Source organism: Rutilus rutilus, assembly GCF_951802725.1.
Source record: "Rutilus rutilus genome assembly, chromosome: 23".
NCBI lineage: Eukaryota > Metazoa > Chordata > Actinopteri > Cypriniformes > Leuciscidae > Rutilus > Rutilus rutilus.
The window spans coordinates 8,026,663-8,046,592 of record NC_140233.1 but is presented as its reverse complement, the minus strand read 5'-3'; the positions used below and the strand labels follow the sequence as shown (position 1 = coordinate 8,046,592).

At 36.6% G+C, this 19,930-nt stretch overlaps 2 protein-coding genes across 2 annotated transcripts; both read right to left on the bottom strand.

Annotated features, from left to right (window-relative positions):
- Positions 1-996: 996 nt before the first annotated feature.
- LOC311282792 (GTPase IMAP family member 8-like) lies at positions 997-19,375 on the bottom strand (the record flags this gene model as incomplete). Its single annotated transcript, XM_084396801.1, has 7 exons — positions 19,197-19,375; positions 16,088-16,308; positions 6,092-6,796; positions 4,214-4,918; positions 2,386-3,039; positions 1,931-2,110; positions 997-1,283 (listed from the first exon to the last, which is right to left on the bottom strand). The coding sequence occupies exons 1-7, from the start codon at positions 19,361-19,363 to the stop codon at positions 997-999; spliced, it is 2,919 nt and encodes a 972-aa protein (XP_084252927.1). The 5' UTR covers positions 19,364-19,375.
- LOC311282752 (L-fucose kinase-like) lies at positions 9,954-15,572 on the bottom strand (the record flags this gene model as incomplete). Its single annotated transcript, XM_084396769.1, has 6 exons — positions 9,954-10,425; positions 10,678-10,901; positions 10,971-11,070; positions 11,165-11,332; positions 12,044-12,152; positions 15,520-15,572. The coding sequence occupies 6 exons, from the start codon at positions 15,570-15,572 to the stop codon at positions 10,324-10,326; spliced, it is 756 nt and encodes a 251-aa protein (XP_084252895.1). The 3' UTR covers positions 9,954-10,323.
- Positions 19,376-19,930: the final 555 nt, after the last annotated feature.

Here is a 19,930-nt window from a genome sequence, read left to right as displayed (position 1 = left end):
GTATATCCGAGTGTAACGGCTGCTGAAATTAGAAAAAAATGTAGGGCGGGGCTTGATTTCGTCCTTCGGGGAATTGGGGCGTTACCCTTCGATGACGCAAAAGTAGCGTTGGTCTATTGGATCGTTGGAGGTTGCAAACAAACAAACAAAATTGAGGCAGATTTGAATGCCTGACAGGTTTCTCTGAGAGGCGGTGCAGAAACGAGACAGACACCGATAGCCGCACCCTCATCGGCTCTGGCCGCACCCTTTCGCCATTGCACGTGACCGAAAGAGAAGAGATGTCGTTTTGAGGGGGGATAGTAGGGTAATGTATTTGATTAAAGATTATAAGGGTACATGAATTAAAAAAAAAATAATGAAGTGCACAGATAAATCATTTATAATAAACACTACAATATTACATATAAAAAGAAGATTTGTCAAATTTGATTTCATGCCGACTTTAAACATGCTGTAAAAAATTATCTGTTTGGTATTTTGAGCTAAAACTTCACATACACACTCTGGGGACATCAGAGACTTATTTTACATCTTGTGAAAAGAGTCATTATAGGTGCCCTTTAAAAACAGGAAATCCAGATTGTGATGAGAAAAAAAGTCATTCAGAATGAAAGTCTTGTTAGACACTGACCTGCTATTGACCAGGGCCACTTTTGCATTTGAGTAAACCGCAGCCTGAGGGCAACGAGAGTATTCCAAAGGGCGGATGTTCAGTGAGTTTACCCCACCGCTACGGATACGCAATCTCGGTTGAGCAGGGCTAACGGGCATTTGGGGTCGATGCAGGGTATACGTGACAAGAGTACCTAAGATCCCACAAACATCGAGCCAGGTAGAGATTTTTCCGACCTAGAATGTCTGCAAAGAGCTGGCAGACATTCTATAAATATAAATTAATATTTATAGTTAAATATTAACTATATTAACTATAGCCAATGTCATAAATGTCCACATTATAAAGACACAATTTATCTTTCATTAATTCAATCATATTCATGTCTTCTTAGTATCTTCTTCATGCTTATCATGCTTCTTTAATCTTCTTGGGAAAAGTTTGGGGATCTTGGTTAAAGCAAGTGTTCGTCTGGTTCCTGAATCTTCCACAGACTCCGGGATGGATCTCAAAGACCCGAATCCTGAACTGTGAGAGGAGGCTTTAGAGCGTAATGAGCTAAAAACTGAATCACTGTCTGCTCCTGATCGTGATCTGAATGAACTGTAAGCAGAACTGTAACCAGAACTTCCCACAGACCGTGTGTCCGATCGCTCATCTCCACTCACTGGGAAAAACAGTGAAATCAGTAAAAGGTTGAAAACTGTTACAGAACTAAATTCTGACATTTAACACTTTCAATGTTCATAAAAATAATATAGCCTATTGGTAATCATTATCTTGTGCTCTTTAAAATATTATATCAATTCTTAATTAATCAGAGGTTATTTCAAAGTTTTGTTGCTGTTTTATCAATGAAATATCTTTATTATAAGACTGAACACCATTTATTGCACTTATTTAAAGTGACCATATAGATTTAAATTTGAAGAACTAATGAGCAGTAAAAACCGGTCTTAACTTTTAAAAATGTTGATCATCAAACTCAGGAGGTCAAGCTAAATACTGTTTTTTCCTAAATAAATGCAAACATTTTACCAAATGTTTTTACAAGTAAATTTAAAAACAGCAACAACAAGAACACGATAAGGGAAAACTGCTGCAAATTTATCCGTCACAATATTCACAAAACATTCAGAAAAAGGTAAAGGGTCCAAATGGGGAAAACATGTGGTAACAAATGTAGGATAATGTAGGATAAGCATAAATAATTTCTCAACAAAACAGATCTCTTGCTGTAATGATTACATTTTTAAAAAAGTGACAGGAGACAAAAGTGGAAGAAGAAAAAACAAATAAACAAAAAACACTCACTTATTGGTGGTGGTAATTCCATGCTGTTATATCGTTTTATGGCCCCTGGCTCATAACTTGTGTGAGATGAATCTCTGGATCGTGATGAACTGAAAACTGGTTCTGCTCCTGATCGTGATCTGAATGAAGCGTAACCAGAACTTCCTACAGACCTTGTGTCCGATCGTTCATCTCCACTCACTATAATAATGAAAGCAGAGATCAGATCAGTAATACATTTGACAGACACTAGTTTTCTAATGAAGATAAACAGGGTTGAACCTGGTCAGTATCAGTGTGGGACATGAGAGAAAATGAAGACTGTTTTCCGTTAGAGGTGTTATTGAATGTTAGCGTTGGTCCTGAACACTATAAACTGTTGAAAACTACATCTGGAGAACTGTAGAACATTGAGGAGGAAAACCATCTGAGTCTGTGTGTAGATAATATTGATAAAATTTTATGATTTCACTCACTAGTCTGTAATCTCATGTCTTCTCTCCATTTGTCCCATCGTTCTGCTTCCTTTCTACCATCTATTTCAAAATGGCGGCCGTTGTTTAGTGCCACTGTCTCCTCAATCTTCTCCAGCAGCTCCTTGATCTGAGTGTCGTCACTCCTGTTGAGATTGTTGAGAACATGAAACCTGTTCCCACATTTGTCCAGCAGCCGCTGGAGATCCCGTCCTTCACTCTCGATGTGCTGCTCTATAGATGTGTCTAACAGAGAGTCTCCATTAGTGAACAGCACTATAGTGTGACTCCAGACTCTCTCACTGAGAAGATCCAGATGATCCTGCAATGCTTTTCTCTTTTCTTCTTTAAATCTAGTGTCCACACGTATGATCAGTAGTACAGCGTGTGGTCCTGGAGGACACAGAGACACACTGAGCACAATCTCCTGTTTCAGTATCTCAGGACTCTCCTCTACAGTGTAATTACTCCACCATCCTGGAGCTTCAATGACAGTGATGTGTCTGTCTGCTACTTCTCCATGTCTCCTCACACACTGAGCAGATCTCTTCAAGTCAAACTCCTCTCTGCCCAGGATGGTGTTTCCTGATGAACTCTTACCAGCATCTCTATTACCCATCAACACAATCCTCAGCTCTGAGAGATGTTGAGCGTCACCTGAAACAAATAGAGAACAAAACACACTTATCCTGTGTGTGCTTTCTGAACAGTTAACAAGAAAGCTGTACTAAAAATATGCTAATCATAATAATACAAATGCCACATTAATGGACTTAAGTTAATCATCACCCATGGTTAACTAAATTATGATGAAATGAGAATCGTTTAATTTTCTCAATCAGGAGAAAACAAAAACACAGATTACACAAAACTCAGGGCTAAATTGCAATTCTTTGCAAAAATAATGTTTTCAGTGATTACATATCCTTAATTATATACGCAACATGTAAAACTGCTGAACTAAATTAAAATTAAGGCAAGACACTCCAGGTGAATAGGGTAAAAATGTAACTAATAGATATCACCATACTTCCTCAGTTGAGCGATTACATTAAGAATTGCAAAAAAACATTTTTTATTACAAATTCTCTGAAATTTTATGTTCAAATATGCAAATAAAGCGTTATCAAATTAAATATGCACTAATTTGCATAGATTTCTAGAACAAAAATTGGAACAAATCTAAAGTGGCAAAAACAGATCCAAAATCTTTTCTGTATTGACCAACATGAAAACAGTAAAAGTGTCTCGCAAAAACTAAAACATGTTGACAGTTTTTCTTTCATGAAAATAGCCTCTATCAAGAGTTTAAATCTTACCGATGTCTATTTTACTTCACATGTTTTTGCCTTAGTTGAGGCTTCAAATGAAATATAGTTCCACCAGCAGTCTCGTAGTTTTTACTTGTAATGTACTTTTAAAGTGTGTTTGACGGGATTCACGTCCTGGAGCTTCAGAACAGCGACAAACATGAGGCGTTTCTATATGTGTAAAGCTGATGTTTAAGGTTATATTTAATACAAGCTGTTTGCAGTTGTTTATTGATGTTATTTGTATTGTTTTCTATGGATTAGGTAAAGGGATTTCTGTTCTCAAAAGCAAACTCTATGAAGAACAGGATTGTTAAAGAAATAAAAGTGCTTATTTACTTCAATAACAGCTTTTATGGGCCGTCACTGTGAGCTGTTTTGAACACATCTATTGCGAATGCCTCGACAAAAGCGGTTAATGACAAGAAGTTTCATGTTATTATTGCTGTGACTGTTACATTTACATGATTTACTTAATATACTCAGTGCGAATATCTGCATTATAAAGTATGTGGACTCACTCATCTGTGATCTGATGCTTTCTCTCTGTTTTTTCATCCTCTTCATTCGTTCTTCTGCTCTCTCTTCCTCTGCTCTTCTTCTCTCTTTCATCTTTTGTAAAATCTTTCTGTCTATTTCAAAATGGCGGCCGTTGTTTAGTGCCACTGTCTCCTCAATCTTCTCCAGCAGCTCCTTGATCTGAGTGTCGTCTCTCCTGTTGAGATTGTTGAGAACATGAAACCTGTTCCCACATTTGTCCAGCAGCCGCTGGAGATCCTGTCCTTCACTCTCAATGTGCTGCTCTATAGATGTGTCTGACAGAGAGTCTCCATGAGTGAACAGCACTATAGTGTGACTCCAGACTCTCTCACTGAGAAGATCCAGATGATCCTGCAATGCTTTTCTGTGAGTCTCTTTAAATCCAGTGTCCACACGTATGATCAGTAGTACAGCGTGTGGTCCTGGAGGACACAGAGACACACTGAGCACAATCTCCTGTTTCAGTGACTCAGGACTCTTCTCTACAGTGTGATTCTTCCACCATCCTGGAGCTTCAATGACAGTGATGTGTCTGTCTGCTACTTCTCCATGTCTCCTCACACACTGAGCAGATCTCTTCAAGTCAAACTCCTCTCTGCCCAGGATGGTGTTTCCTGATGAACTCTTACCAGCAGCTCTACTACCCATCAACACAATCCTCAGCTCTGAGAGATGTTGAGCATCACCTGAAACAAATAGAGAACAAAACACACTTATCTTGTGTGTGCTTTCTGAACAGTTAACAAGAAAGCTGTACAAAAAATATGCTAATCATAATAATACAAATGCCACATTAATGGACTTAAGTTAATCATCACCCATGGTTAACTAAATTATGAAGAAATGAGAATCGTTTCATTTTCTCAATCAGGAGAAAACAAAAACACAGATTACACAAAACTCAGGACTAAATTGCAATTCTTTGCAAAAATAATGTTTTCAGTGATTACATATCCTTAATTATATATGCAACATGTAAAACTGCTGAACTAAATTAAAATTAAGGCAAGACACTCCAGGTGAATAGGGTAAAAATGTAACTAATAGATATCACCATACTTCCTCAGTTGATTGATTACATTAAGAATTGCAAAAAAACATTTTTTATTACAAATTCTCTGAAATTTTATGTTCAAAAAATGCAAATAAAGCGTTATCAAATTAAATATGCACTAATTTGCATAGATTTCTAGAACAAAAATTGGAACAAGTCTAAAGTGGCAAAAACAGATCCAAAATCTTTTCTGTATTGACCAATATGAAAACAGTAAAAGTGTCTCAAAAACTAAAACATGTTGACAGGTTTTCTTTCATGAAAATAGCTTCTATAACGAGTGAAAATTTTACTGATGTCCATTTTACTTCACATGTTTTTGCCTTAGTTGAGGCTTCAAATGAAATATAGTTCCACCAGCAGTCTCGTAGTTTTTACTTGTAATGTACTTTTAAAGTGTGTTTGACGGGATTCACTTCCTGGAGCTTCAGAACAGCGACAAACATGAGGCGTTTCTATATGTGTAAAGCTGATGTTTAAGGTTATATTTAATACAAGCTGTTTGCAGTTGTTTATTGTTGTTTTTTGTATTGTTTTCTATGGATTAGGTAAAGGGATTTCTGTTCTCAAAAGCAAACTCTATGAAGAACAGGATTGTTAAAGAAATAAAAGTGCTTATTTACTTCAATAACAGCTTTTATGGGCCGTCACTGTGAGCGTTTTGAACACATCTATTGCGAATGCCTCGACAAATAGCGGTTAATGACAAGAAGTTTCATGTTATTATTGCTGTGACTGTTACATTTTCATGATTTACTTAATATACTCAGTGTGAATATCTGCATTATAAAGTATGTGGACTCACTCATCTGTGATCTGATGCTTTCTCTCTGTTTCTTCATTCTCTTCATTCGTTCTTCTGCTCTCTCTTCCTCTGCTCTTCTTCTCTCTTTCATCTTTTGTAAAATCTTTCTGTCTATTTCAAAATGGCGGCCGTTGTTTAGTGCCACTGTCTCCTCAATCTTCTCCAGCAGCTCCTTGATCTGAGTGTCGTCACTCCTGTTGAGATTGTTGAGAACATGAAACCTGTTCCCACATTTGTCCACCAGCCGCTGGAGATCCTGTCCTTCACTCTCAATGTGCTGCTCTATAGATGTGTCTAACAGAGAGTCTCCACGAGTGAACAGCACTATAGTGTGACTCCAGACTCTCTCACTGAGAAGATCCAGATGATCCTGCAATGCTTTTCTCTGAATCTCTTTAAATCTACTGTTCACACGTATGATCAGTAGTACAGCGTGTGGTCCTGGAGGACACAGAGACACACTGAGCACAATCTCCTGTTTCAGTAACTCAGGACTCATCTCTACAGTGTATTTACTCCACCATCCTGGAGCTTCAATGACAGTGATGTGTCTGTCTGCTACTTCTCCATGTCTCCTCACACACTGAGCAGATCTCTTCAAGTCAAACTCCTCTCTGCCCAGGATGGTGTTTCCTGATGAACTCTTACCAGCAGCTCTACTACCCATCAACACAATCCTCAGCTCTGAGAGATGTTGAGCGTCACCTGAAACAAATAGAAAACAAAACAGACTTCTTAAGATGGGTGACATCTTAAATATTTTTGAGTAATCTCTCTATCTGTGTGAAAAATGGGTTACTGAAATAAAGTTTACTGTATCTGTATGAGTGCCAATCTACACATCATTGATTAAAAATGGCATAAGTGTATCTCACATTAACATAACTCTTAAATCAGAGTTGAACAAAAGTGATTGATGGAAAATAATTATGAATTATGGAGAAAATAAAATTGCTTAATTTCAATGATCTGCACACAAAACATAAGATATCTCAGAACACACAGAGTAAGAAGAGTGGCGCTGGAGACTAAAGGGTTCCTGATGGTTTCACACTTAATTCTTCACCTTAATTCCTAATTCTTTTGCAGTTAACATGTGTCTTTTCTTCTCCACCTGTATTTGTCTGACCCTGCTGACCTAATGAGTATTTCACTGTCCAATGGTCATGCCTTAACTGCAATTTCTAGTTTTGCATTAGTATTGCATTCTTCTCATGGGCATTTAATAATTTTTGACTTTTCAGTCTGAGTGAAATCTCTTTGTTGGCTTATTTTATCTGTAAAAGAAAACTTGCCTAATAATTCTGCACACCTGAAAATAAGGCGTTTTTCATTTCCAGCCTTCATGAACAATTATATATCACTTATAAATGATTAAATACAAAATTAATTGTAGTTATTACGATTAATGTGGTTTGGAATTGGTCAAATGTGCCTGAAAAAAAAAAAAAAAGATCAGAAAATCAACGTGCCTAATAATTCTGCACGCACTGTAAATTAGAAGCCAGAAAAAAAATCACAATTTTTTTAGGTATAAAATGTAGCCTATACATTTAGGCAAATTGTATTTGAGCAAACCCCTCTGTCAAAACCTTCAGAATAAAGATAGGAATAAAAAACTGATTTTGAGAAAACGACCTTTAAAGATCTGTAGGCTACAGAAATCTACAAAAAGAAATAGATAAAGTGCTATAAAATAGGCTATATACTTTTTAAGTGTATTTTGGATGTTTTCTTTTCACTAATCTGAAAGAACACTTTATAAAAAGTCAAAAGACCAAAATCTCAAAATTGGCAGATGCATAAAAAACGGTTTTTGCCTGTAGTGTCTCGCCTTAATAAATAAATATTTCTTCCGCGCGCGCGCACAACACTGGCACAGGAATAGTTGCACAGTCACGCACTTAAAAACAAACAAACAAAAAACATGACTACCGTATATTCTTCAAATCAACCTAAAACATAATCCATGACGAGCCATATCTATAAGTATAAGCGACTTTATGGAGAACAAAAAGCAAGCCCTTAAGTGTCTTATAATTTTTTTTAGCTGAATCGACCAACATGAAAGTGAAAGCAGCAACACTGTCTCACAGAAACAGCAAACACGTCAAGTTTGATTTAAAGTCATTTTTACTATGTATTTACAAGGAAAGGACGATTAGTTTTTAAAATAATAAATGCTTACTTAAGTCCATTTTACTTCACACGGTCTCAGTCAGAGTTCCGGAGTAAATGAATGTTTACCATCTGTTCATGTTTCAATGTAAGTTTGACTGGACTCTATATACAGGTACTTCAGAACAGTCACGCGCATGGGCGGGTCAACAGGTGTATGGAGGTGTGCAAAGGTGATCTTCGAATTTATTTTACACATAAGCCTGCACAAAAAAATAATATGTTAACAAATGTTTAAAAAGTGATATCTTTAAATCCAGACTCACTTCAAAAAGTAACTTCACCTGGCAAACATAAACATAAAGTAGCCCTACTTTAATCCCACAATGAATAGATATTATTATTATTTTTTTAATACTATATAGCCTACAGTTGCAAGTTATTTAAGTCTTCTTGTAGTCAATAATTTTATCTATTAAGACTCATATTTGATCATCAAAATGACCTTTAAAAGTTGTGCAAATAATTTCTTCATGGCCTTAAATAGCTTGAATTACTCTACAATTACTCGACACCCACTCACATCAACTCGGACTAACATTACCTTTTCCACTCGTCAACTAAATGCCACACAAGGCAAGCGGAAATACTGGTTTAATTCAGCCACATATTTGAACCAGAAACTGACACACAAGAAGATAAATAACTGATTATAGAGTGTCGTCTACAAATCGATGTGCCAGTAATGTGTTTTAAAGGGCTGGTATAATGCCCTTTTCACAAGATGTAAAATAAGTCTCTGATGTCCCCAGAGTGTGTATGTGAAGTTTAAGCTTAAAATACCCCACAGATATTTTTATATAGCATGTTAAAATTGTAAATTTGTGAGGGTTAGCAAAAACACGCCGTTTTGTTTTTGTTCCTTTAAATGCAAATGAGCTGCTGCTCCCGGCACAGAGGGCGGAGCTTCAAGAGCTTGCACTCACAGACATGCACTGAACATTTCAAAAACTTTTTGCCTTTTATGTTCAAACCGGATTCAGACAATAATGGATAGATTCAAGAAGAAGTGACAACATGTAGAATGCAACAGCATGTTTCTGAATGGTTAGTTGATGAATTTATGTAGCTTGTGTGTAGTTATCTTCTAGTCATCGATTAGCATATTCTGTCTTGATAATCTATAAATCGTGTTCCGGGGGAGGGGATTATGTAAATTTCAGGGTTGGTGATGTCACTAACACGGGAGAAATGTTGTGTAGTCCCAACCAGCCATTTGCTGTAGTCCTTAAAAAGTGATTTCTTTAAAAGAAAATATCTTCCTTTGCTTTGAACTTTGAGCATTGTAACTTTGCAGATGTTGTTTATGTTCAAACAGTAACATTACACACTAAAGTTAAAAAAGTGAAATCATAATCAACCACCCCTTTAAATCGCTCTCTGCAACGTCAGACACATAATGGTAATCGATATGATTAGCCTTTGCCTTGACTTTATTATCAAACAGCTAGGCTAATAATGTGTTGCTAAAGTTACACAAACCATGTTCCCGTTCGCCATCTGAGTCTCAGCTGCCTTCTAAAACTCAGCATCCGAACGCTTTGAACATCATAGAAAGTCAGTGGGGATTTGTTATATGTTTGTGATGGTAACAAACAGGGGCGTTTCAAACCGCGTTTTTGAGACTGTCTTTGGTTTACTGCAGTTTTAAGGAGAAAATACTCAGCAATGGTGTTGACTGATTAATTTGCACAAGGTTTATTAAGCATATTAAAACACCACATACATAACTTGATTTACACCTCGGGGGTTCTTAAATGATTGAATCTTAATGTGAGAAGGCTACTTTTGATACAGTACAATAAAAAAAGTAAAAGATGCAAGCATGAACATGGCATTATAACATTTTCTTTTACATTTAGTCAAGAAAATAAGCCTAAATGTAATTTAGTAGTTAAAATGTTTTGATACATTCCATATTTAAAAAAAATCCTTTCATTCATCATCAGGATTAACAAATATTAAAACATGGAGGGAATCTATATGAAACAAATGTTTATAAAAGTTATATTTACAGAAATAATATCAGTTAAAGTTTTATAAGGCAGTCAGATTTAAGTCATCTGCTGTTGTTCAGGATGTTCAGAGCTCTTCTGAATGACTGAGATCCCGTCCATATCCAGCTCCACTGAATGAACACTGAAGGAACCAATGCCCTGTCAAAACAACAGCAGGACCAACACTATTTATAAAATACATTTTACTTTCACCATTTATGTTTTTCAGTTTTTACTAGGACACTAAAACACACAGGTCTTTCAGCAACCAGTTTAAATTGCATATACAGTGTATTGAATCATTCTGAGAGAAGTGCTTCTACATTTATCAGTTTAGAAAGGGTTAAAACAACCATTCTTCTTCACATGTTCTCATTCAGTAGCGGCTGAACCAGTTTCTCTGACTCTCACCTGTATGTTTGTGAGAATCTCTGTCACTGGTTTCTTCTGCTGAGGTTCACGGGTGAGTAAGAACAGGAATCCTCCTCCTCCTGCTCCTGCCAGACTCTGTCCTAAACTCAGCGGCTGAAGAGCGTTCATCATGGATCTCACCGCCGCCGGCTCACAGCCTGGAGCCATCAGCTTCTTCTGCTGCCAGTATGTGTCCATACACTCCCCCAACCTGAGGAGAGATCCTGAGAGAAAGAGATCAGAGAGTCCATCTGAATCTGGCCTATGTGTGTGTGTGTGTGTCTCTCTCTCACCCTCTCTGCAGGCTTCAGCACACTCCTCTGCATTGGTCACCAGCTGCTCTGCGTTCTGTACGATGGAGGGTAAACGCGCATACCAGCTCCGCACCACGTCCTGCACACACACACACACACACACACACACAGTGATCCAGTGACACACAACACAGCCTTCATGAAGTCTGACCGTCACCATCAGCCGCTCGTACCTGCAGCAGGTTCCGTGCTAAACGCGTCTTTCCAGTGTAAACCAGAAGAAGATGCTGCTGCAGGACAGACTGGAAGTGTTGAGGAAGAGAGAGCTGTTCTACTTCCACTCTCAGCGGTAACTGAGCTGCAGATCGAGCCAGCTTCACTCCTCCAAACAGCCCGCCAACCTGATCCGGCCATCCATAAATGTGTTAAAATACAATGTAGTGAAATCGATTATATACACTTGCTATACAAATTCATATATTTACAAAAGAATAATAAAATTTTATAAATAGACATATATATATATATGTTTATCTCTAATATGCCTGATGCCTTTAGAGTGTTTGACAATGAAATATTGCTCTAAAAAGAGACAGGAACACGTCTTTATAAATATCTTAAATATTTTTATGCAGTAGTTTGATGTTAAAACGTTCAGTATCGCCATGAGAAATATGAAACCAAATGCTATAAAAAGATCTTTCATATGTTCATACAGTGTGGATTGTTGCTTTGACATTTTATAATGACCTTGGACAATTGTTGCAAACTATCCCAAGTCTGAAAGACTTTGAATATCAGGTCTTATGTTTTGGTTACTGTATTAACTTAAACTCTGACTTAAGAGTTAAAACAATGACATATGATGTTTTTATTTGTTTATTTATTACAAAAACATTATGCATGCATATATTCTATACGTTTTAAGTTGGTTATATAGAGGAATACACACCTTTTCAAATTATTTGATTTTAATGACAAAAGATGTAAAATATTTTATGTAACTGAAAGCAGTTACCCTGAGAAGTATAGCTTAATACTTGACAGTTTGGTTTGGATTTTTTTATACAGTCATTTTAAATATATAAAACATTATGATGTCAATATAATACAGCATCCTCTTCATTCTTAAATGTTGAGATCTTGGGCATGTCATGTGCACCTTTGATTTCTGAATGTCCCACAGGCTCAGGACTGGAGCACAAAGCCTTGAATCCTGAGCTGTGAGAGACAATTGAATGTAATGAGCTACAAATTATCCTGATATCGATCCGACTGAACCGTAAGCTGAACTTCTCATCTCTGGTCACTGTTGGGGTGGGGGTAAATGAGTAGATGTGAAGTGAATTGATGTCAAAGGAACAACTGACAGATCTGTCAAAACAAACAATTTATTAATCAGGTAGGAATTTAAAAAAAACAGGGAGATTAAAAATTTAAATGCACAATAGACTCTTTCACACTTACAAAAGAGCATTAGTAATCTGTCTTCATGAAAACGCTCTAGTGTGTTTTTCACAGGATATATTTGGTGAGAAATTTTAAATAACATCTCTTTAATTTTATTTGTTACACAATAACAGTTAAGAACTCTTCAGAAATGTTCCCACACAAATATGAGTCAAACATATTTACACGTTTTGATGGAGATATTAACAAAGAGAGATCTGATTGGTTACTGCACTTATTAAATAAAATGTATTTAAAAAAAATCTTTGGAGACTTTAAATCATACAGTTACACCAAGTTCCCTGATTTCTGAACAGAGACAGTATTTTGACAGAGATTGAATTCATGACAATACAATATTCGTAATTTCTTTAACTGAACTTTGGCACTTGTTTTTAAAAAAGTTATGAGTCCACATTATTTTAAGCATTTTTCAAAATTATTATTAATGTCAATTGTAAATTAAAACCTTATTTTAACTTTAAAAATGTAATTTATTCCTTTATTTATATATTTACAAAATTGACAGCAGCTACAATATAATCAACATTTATTCATATGTACTGTGTATGTTGGGGTTAGAATGCTAGCAAAACGTTTGAACAGAGCAATGTTATTAAATACACAAACATTTTTAAGGCATCTGATTTGGTTAAGGCATTTTTATGTTTTTTTGGTGATAGTGGTTTACTCGCTATATGTGCAATGTAAAGCTATACATTCGATTCACTATCGTTAAAATTAATACTCTATATTTATAATGTCTTTGCAATTGAGTGTTCAACTGAATCATGTTGTGCTGAAGCATTTGGTCTTGTAATGATTAATATATTTACATTTCAAAAGGAAACACTGCTTTTCCCTTGATATTTAATAATATCTTAATTATTTTTCTGTGCAAAGGTTTACCAGTCATTTGAATTATGATGCCAATTACTATTGAAAAAGATAATTTGTGTATTTGTACAGTGCAGATTATTAATCTGAGATTGATCATGTGACTAACATCTTTACACAATTTGTATAAAATTGTTAAAAATGTTGTTCACGACTCATCCACATGTTAACTAGGGTTATACTGATACTGTACTTAATTTTTTGGTAAAGTTTAGTAGTCATAAAATGAGAAATGAAAAAGCTGTTACAATAAACAATATGTCAACAGAAAAGAAAATGAGGTTTGTCGGGCAGATTCATGGGGTCTTTAACTGCTTTCTTCTTCTGTTTCTGATAGTTTCCGCTCATCTCCGCTCACTGTAAAATACAAACAAAAATATTTTTTTTGTATTAGAACAACACAGTGTGACAATTCTGACATTTAATAGCACATTTAATAGACAATAGCACATAAATCTAATAAGTTATAACATAATAATAACAAAAATAATAATAATAATATACTATTATAATAACAAAAAAAGTTAGTTTAAGGTACTAGATACAAATCAACACACAGGCAGGTAACACACACTGCAATTAGATGTTCTCAGGGAAATCAGTAATGGGAGTTCTTTAAGACATTTTTAATAATAATAAAAAATACATATTAAAAAAAAACTAAAGAAAAAACATTTTCTTACACTGATCCCAAATAGTATACAGACTTTTTAAAATTTTCATTTATTTAAAATAAATGTATTAAAAAGTATTTTGTTAGGTTTAAAATTTTAAGGGTGTTTTATACAATGGTTTATCGAATTGCCAAATGTCTGAAAAAACATTATCAGCATGATGGTATAAAACTGTACATTTCTCATCTATCACCACCCTCTGATACTTACACCAATGACGGAAATGAGTGCAGGTAGAAGAGCAAAATATGTAAAGAACGTTGCTTGAATATGACTGTAATGTATTGCAATAGGTAGCATTTCAATGTTAATATTAAATCAAATCTAGTAGCCTACTAATAACAAAATTTTGCACATAATACTACCAAAAAAAAAGAAAAGAATTGTGTGCTGCAGTACCAGAATGGATATACCACAAATCAAAACCATGGCATTGATCAGCCCGAGAGAATGAATGAAAACAAGCTCCCGCATGTGATGATGGGCTAGGTCAATTACATCATCACTAGAGTACCAGTCTAATGCTATTCTGAATTTACTTGGTGTGTTGAGTCCAGAAATAAGTTATTGTATATTGTGTGTTGACAATGTATATGAGGAGGGACAGTACCAACATTAAGTGTACAATGTGTTAGTGTTGAAAGATAATAGAGAGTCATTGTTTGCTTTAAATTATTTTTTTATTGTGTGAGCACATGTTAGATCTTATCTGTTTGATCCAATGTTTTGGAGGTGGGTTCGGGTAGTGGCATATCCAGAACGTACCATTTTACAAAATGGAGGGAAACATGAGTGCTATGATATTAATGTTTAATGTAAGTTTTTTGTGGTGTTATGTTATGCATGTTTGTATTGTGGTTACCACATGTCAGAAATGAGTTCATGAACAGTAGTTATGTTATTTATGTGTTAGCTGTGGAAGTTTGTGATGAGTGTTACAGGGCAAAGGTCCTACCCCGTAATAATGGTTTGTCCCACTAGAGTGTGGGCGGGAAAACTGTATATTTAAACCTGATTTAAACAATGGATTGAGCAGGTTGAAGGGGTGTTGTTGCATCCTGTGAAAGCTATGCAAACGTTTGAACATGTTTGAGGTGAGACATGTTGTCAATTTTGGTGGAGGCATTGTTTAGTGCCAGTTTTGCTGCTCACAGCATTTTGCTTTTGTTTGTAGCACCAGTGTATGATACTGTAAGTGTTTTTTTTTTTTTTTTATGTTTTTTTTGTGTTCTTTTTGCACTTTGAGGACTGCTCCTTGTACAATGCAGCTTCGGAAATAAATCACAACTGGCATTTTGGAAATCACTCCCTTGTACTGAGCCTTCCTAACTTCTCCCAGGCCTCTTGGCAATTCTCTACATGACACCGCATTAACTTAAAAAATATTAAACTAAAAGTGAATTTAATCATTTAAAATATGTTTTAAATAATACATTTAAACATTAAAAAAAAAAAATATATATATATATATATATATATATATACTCACTATATGGTAATGGTAATTCATGCTATTACATCTTTTCTGGAGATATGAGCCACCCTCGAAGCTGAAGGGTGAATCTGACCTGCTGTCTGCTCCTGATCCTGATCCAAATGAACTGTAAGCAGAACTTCCCATAGACCACGTGTCAGACTTCTCAACTCCTCTCACTGAAATATTTTATAAGAACAGTGTAACATATTAATGGTATGCTTGGGGATTCATGGCTTTTGACCCTCATAGTAAAAAACAAATATAATGGTACCATTCTGATCTGGTCCTCTCAAAAACAAGCTCAAAAGACATTTAAAGCATTTCAGTGTCACCAGTCCAGTGTATAACAGAGGAGAGATGACACGAAACAATAATGTTCATTTACGTAAGACAATGAATTTACAACATTCAAAAACAAAAATGTTCAAATAACTATGGAGAACGGGATTGTTTAAGAAATAAAAGTGCTTATTTCCTTTAGTAAAAGGTTTTATGGGCCGTCACTGTGAGCTGCTTTGAACACATCTATTGCGAATGCCTCGACAAATAGCGGTTAATGACAAGAAGTTTCATGTTATTATTGCTGTGACTGTTACATTTTCATGATTTACTTAATATACTCAGTGTGAATATCTGCATTATAAAGTATGTGGACTCACTCATCTGTGATCTGATGTTTTCTCTCTGTTTTTTCATCCTCTTCATTCGTTCTTTTGCTCTCTCTTCCTCTGCTCTTCTTCTCTCTTCCACCTCCTGTAAAATCTTTCTGTCTATTTCAAAATGTTGGCCGTTGTTTAGTGCCACTGTCTCCTCAATCTTCTCCAGCAGCTCCTTGATCTGAGTGTCGTCTCTCCTGTTGAGATTGTTGAGAACATGAAACCTGTTCCCACATTTGTCCACTCTCAATGTGCTGCTCTATAGATGTGTCTAACAGAGAGTCTCCATGAGTGAACAGCACTATAGTGTGACTCCAGACTCTCTCACTGAGAGATCTAGATGATCCTGATATGCTTTTCGCTCAGTCTCTTTAAATATATAGCTCACAGGTATGATCAGTAGAACAGTGTGTGGTCCTGGAGGACACAGAGACACACTGAGCACAATCTCCTGTTTCAGTATCGCAGAATCTTTTAGAGTTTGGTTAACTAAGTTATCCTCTAAAAGTTTGCTTTTAGAGATGAAAGATATCCTCTGCCATAGGGCTGCACGATTAATCGGAAAAAAAAATCACGATCTCGATTCAAACATAAATGCGATCTCATTTCTTAATGATGGCGATTCACTTCCGTGTATTTCCACGCATTCAGATCATGCTGCATTCGCGCGTTATTGGTCACACTCACACAATAACAAAATAAGGTTGTGATGGCTGACCGACATCATGATAGAAAGCTACCATCGTGATGCAGACCAGCCCAGTCTCACAGCTTTCGTGAAAGGTCACGTATATCTATTGATTCGTGTACACTAGTGGTTGGGAACGGAACCTATGGCTCGTGAGCCATACCTGGCTCTTTGGCAAAAATCATGTGGCTCGCAAGCTCTGTCACCCTTTACCAACCAACGCTAAAAAATTAAGACACATCAACAGAGATCGGCTAGCTGTCTCTGAACAAAACATGCAAATGAAGTAGGAACACACCCTACTCTGTCCCATCGCTACCAGTCCCAGTCAGTACTTGATTGCAATACATTTTGGTTGAAAAAATGAGAATCGTGTAAGAGAATCGTGATCTCAATTCCCATGGAGAAAAATCGTGATTCACATTTTAGGGCTGCACACAATCGTGTGTAACTGTAACAGTAACTGAAGCAACAAGAAACGCAAATGTCCTAAGCGAGAGGGCAGCTGTAATTACTGTGGTAAAACTGGGCATTGGATGAATGAGTGTAGGAAAAGCAAAAAGAACTTTAAAGAAGTTAACAAGGTTACTCAGCTTCTGCTCAGCCTGCTTGATACTCTGAAGCAGCCCATCCCCTCCTCGTTAAACTCGTGGGGCAATTTGATACGGTGTTAACCATTTAGGCTGTGAGTGCTTAATTTCCCCAGAAACAACAACAAAGATGAAAGACTGATTTTTGTTTAATACAACAAAAGGTATTATTATCCTCTTATCCCCACCTCACTGGTCCATAGGTGTCAAATCAATTAAGAAATAGGGAAAGAATGAAACAACAACAGCAGACTCTGAAAACTATACAACCCTAGTGTTTGAACAAATACTGCTCTGTCGTCTTTTGTTTTCTTTCTTCCTCTGTGCACTTGATGGCTGTCCCGAGATCCATATGCAACGACCGTCTCACCTGCATATGAAGCCACAACCTCAAGAAGACAACTAGACCCATTGCTGAACGAACTTTCCCAAAAGAAAAAAGAAAATAAAAATACGCAACGCAGAGACTCACCTACGGGAACTTCAGTCATTCACCAGAGAACTTGAACAAAATCCAACAAGACATTCTTGATCTTTCAACAAAATTACACCAGATGACTGAAGATAATTCTTCATGGTTCGGAAACCTGTTAGTATCGAGTGTGTCAACCAACAAATGACTCACGCCTCTCACAAGGAAATAACAGTTCCAACCAGAAAAGACTATTACTCGTAAGGACTTCACGGACCCTAATTGCATGTGTGTTTCTATGTCATGCAATTACAGATGAACAACACAGAACATGCTATGTGCCTGTAACTATCACACGTTACAAGAACAAACTTGCTATGTGCCTGTAACTTTTTCAAGTTACAAGAATGAACTTTTAAGTGTCTAAATTTGTATTTTGTGAGAGTTATTAGAACTCTCAAAGGGGGAAATGTTGTAATACAAATTTATGAAATGTTTAATTTAGGTTGCAACAGTAAAAGTTGAGTACATTGAAGTTAGCATTTTAAGGTTAGGTTAGGATAATAGTAACAACAGTTTCTGCCAGTCCTGTTTTTCTCTATTGTAAGTCACCTTTTGTCTTCAATGGCTCTTTTGTCTTTAATGGCTCGAGCCCCAGCCCTAGACGATGAATCGTTAGGTTGATTGGATTAGCTGTAGGGGAGACTTTCACCTTTTGTCTTTAATGGCTCTGGGATTGGCTCTTGGAACCGGAGTTCCTGGCCAATATCAGCATTTGAATAAGTTATGCTGATTCAATTGGACTGGTAGCGCTCTCAGAGGAGGGTGTGTTCATACTTCATTTACATGCTTTGTTCAGAGACTCCACCTCTATGTAATCCCTCCCCTCTTTGAGAAGTATAATTACACTGAATACTGTATTAGATTTAGATTGTTGGACTGCAGCCACGCTCAATAAAGAAGAACTTCTGTTTGAACGTGATCCCAACATCTCCTGGTTTTGCTTCGATGAAGGAATAAAAAGTTCCCAACATATTCTTCCAAATATCTTCCTTTCTGTTCAGCAGAAGAAAGAAATTCATAAAGGATTGAAACAACATGAGGGAGAGTATATGATGACAGAATTTTCATTTTAAAGTGGAGTATCCTTTTAATATACTAAGTGTGAATATCTGCATTATTATAAAGTATGTTGACTCACTCATCTGTGATCTGATGTTTTCTCTCTGTTTTTTCATTCTCTTCATTCGTTCTTTTGCTCTCTCTTCCTCTGCTCTTCTTCTCTCTTTCACCTCCTGTAAAATCTTTCTGTCTATTTCAAAATGGCGGCCGTAGTTTAGTGCCACTGTCTCCTCAATCTTCTCCAGCAGCTCTTTGATCTGAGTGTCGTCACTCCTGTTGTGATTGTTGAGAACATGATACCTGTTCCCACATTTGTCCACCAGCCGCTGGAGATCCTGTCCTTCACTCTCAATGTGCTGCTCTATAGATGTGTCTAACAGAGAGTCTCCATGAGTGAACAGCACTATAGTGTGACTCCAGACTCTCTCACTGAGAAGATCCAGATGATCCTGACATGCTTTTCTCATATAGTCTTTAAATCTATCATCCACACGTATGATCAGAAGTACAGCGTGTGGTCCTGGAGGACACAGAGACACACTGAGCACAATCTCCTGTTTCAGTAACTCAGGACTCTTCTCTACAGTGTAATTCTTCCACCATCCTGGAGCTTCAATAGCCGCGTTTCCACTGTCGGGCCAGGGCCGGGCCAGGGCTTTAAACGGGCCGTGCCGGGCTAATAGCCTCGGGCCAATAGCACTGGGCCTGCGTTTCCACTGTCGGGCCAGGAGCTCCCCAGCGCTTCACTAAAACACGCCCGTAACACGCCTCTCTGGAACAACGTCACACTAACCCATCATTTCACCAACAAATGGAAGTTTTATCAGAAAACTATTCAGAAATCACTGGAAACAGTGTTGAAAACAAACACGATAAAAGCAGCCGTTTGCTAGAATTTTTTTTGTTTGTTTACTTGAATTTAAAACCCAAGAATCTATGTTTTACCACAGATTTACAATAAAAAGTGATACATTGATCATAATGAATTAATTGATGTCAAAATTGCACATTAGTCACTCAGAAATAAATTACCG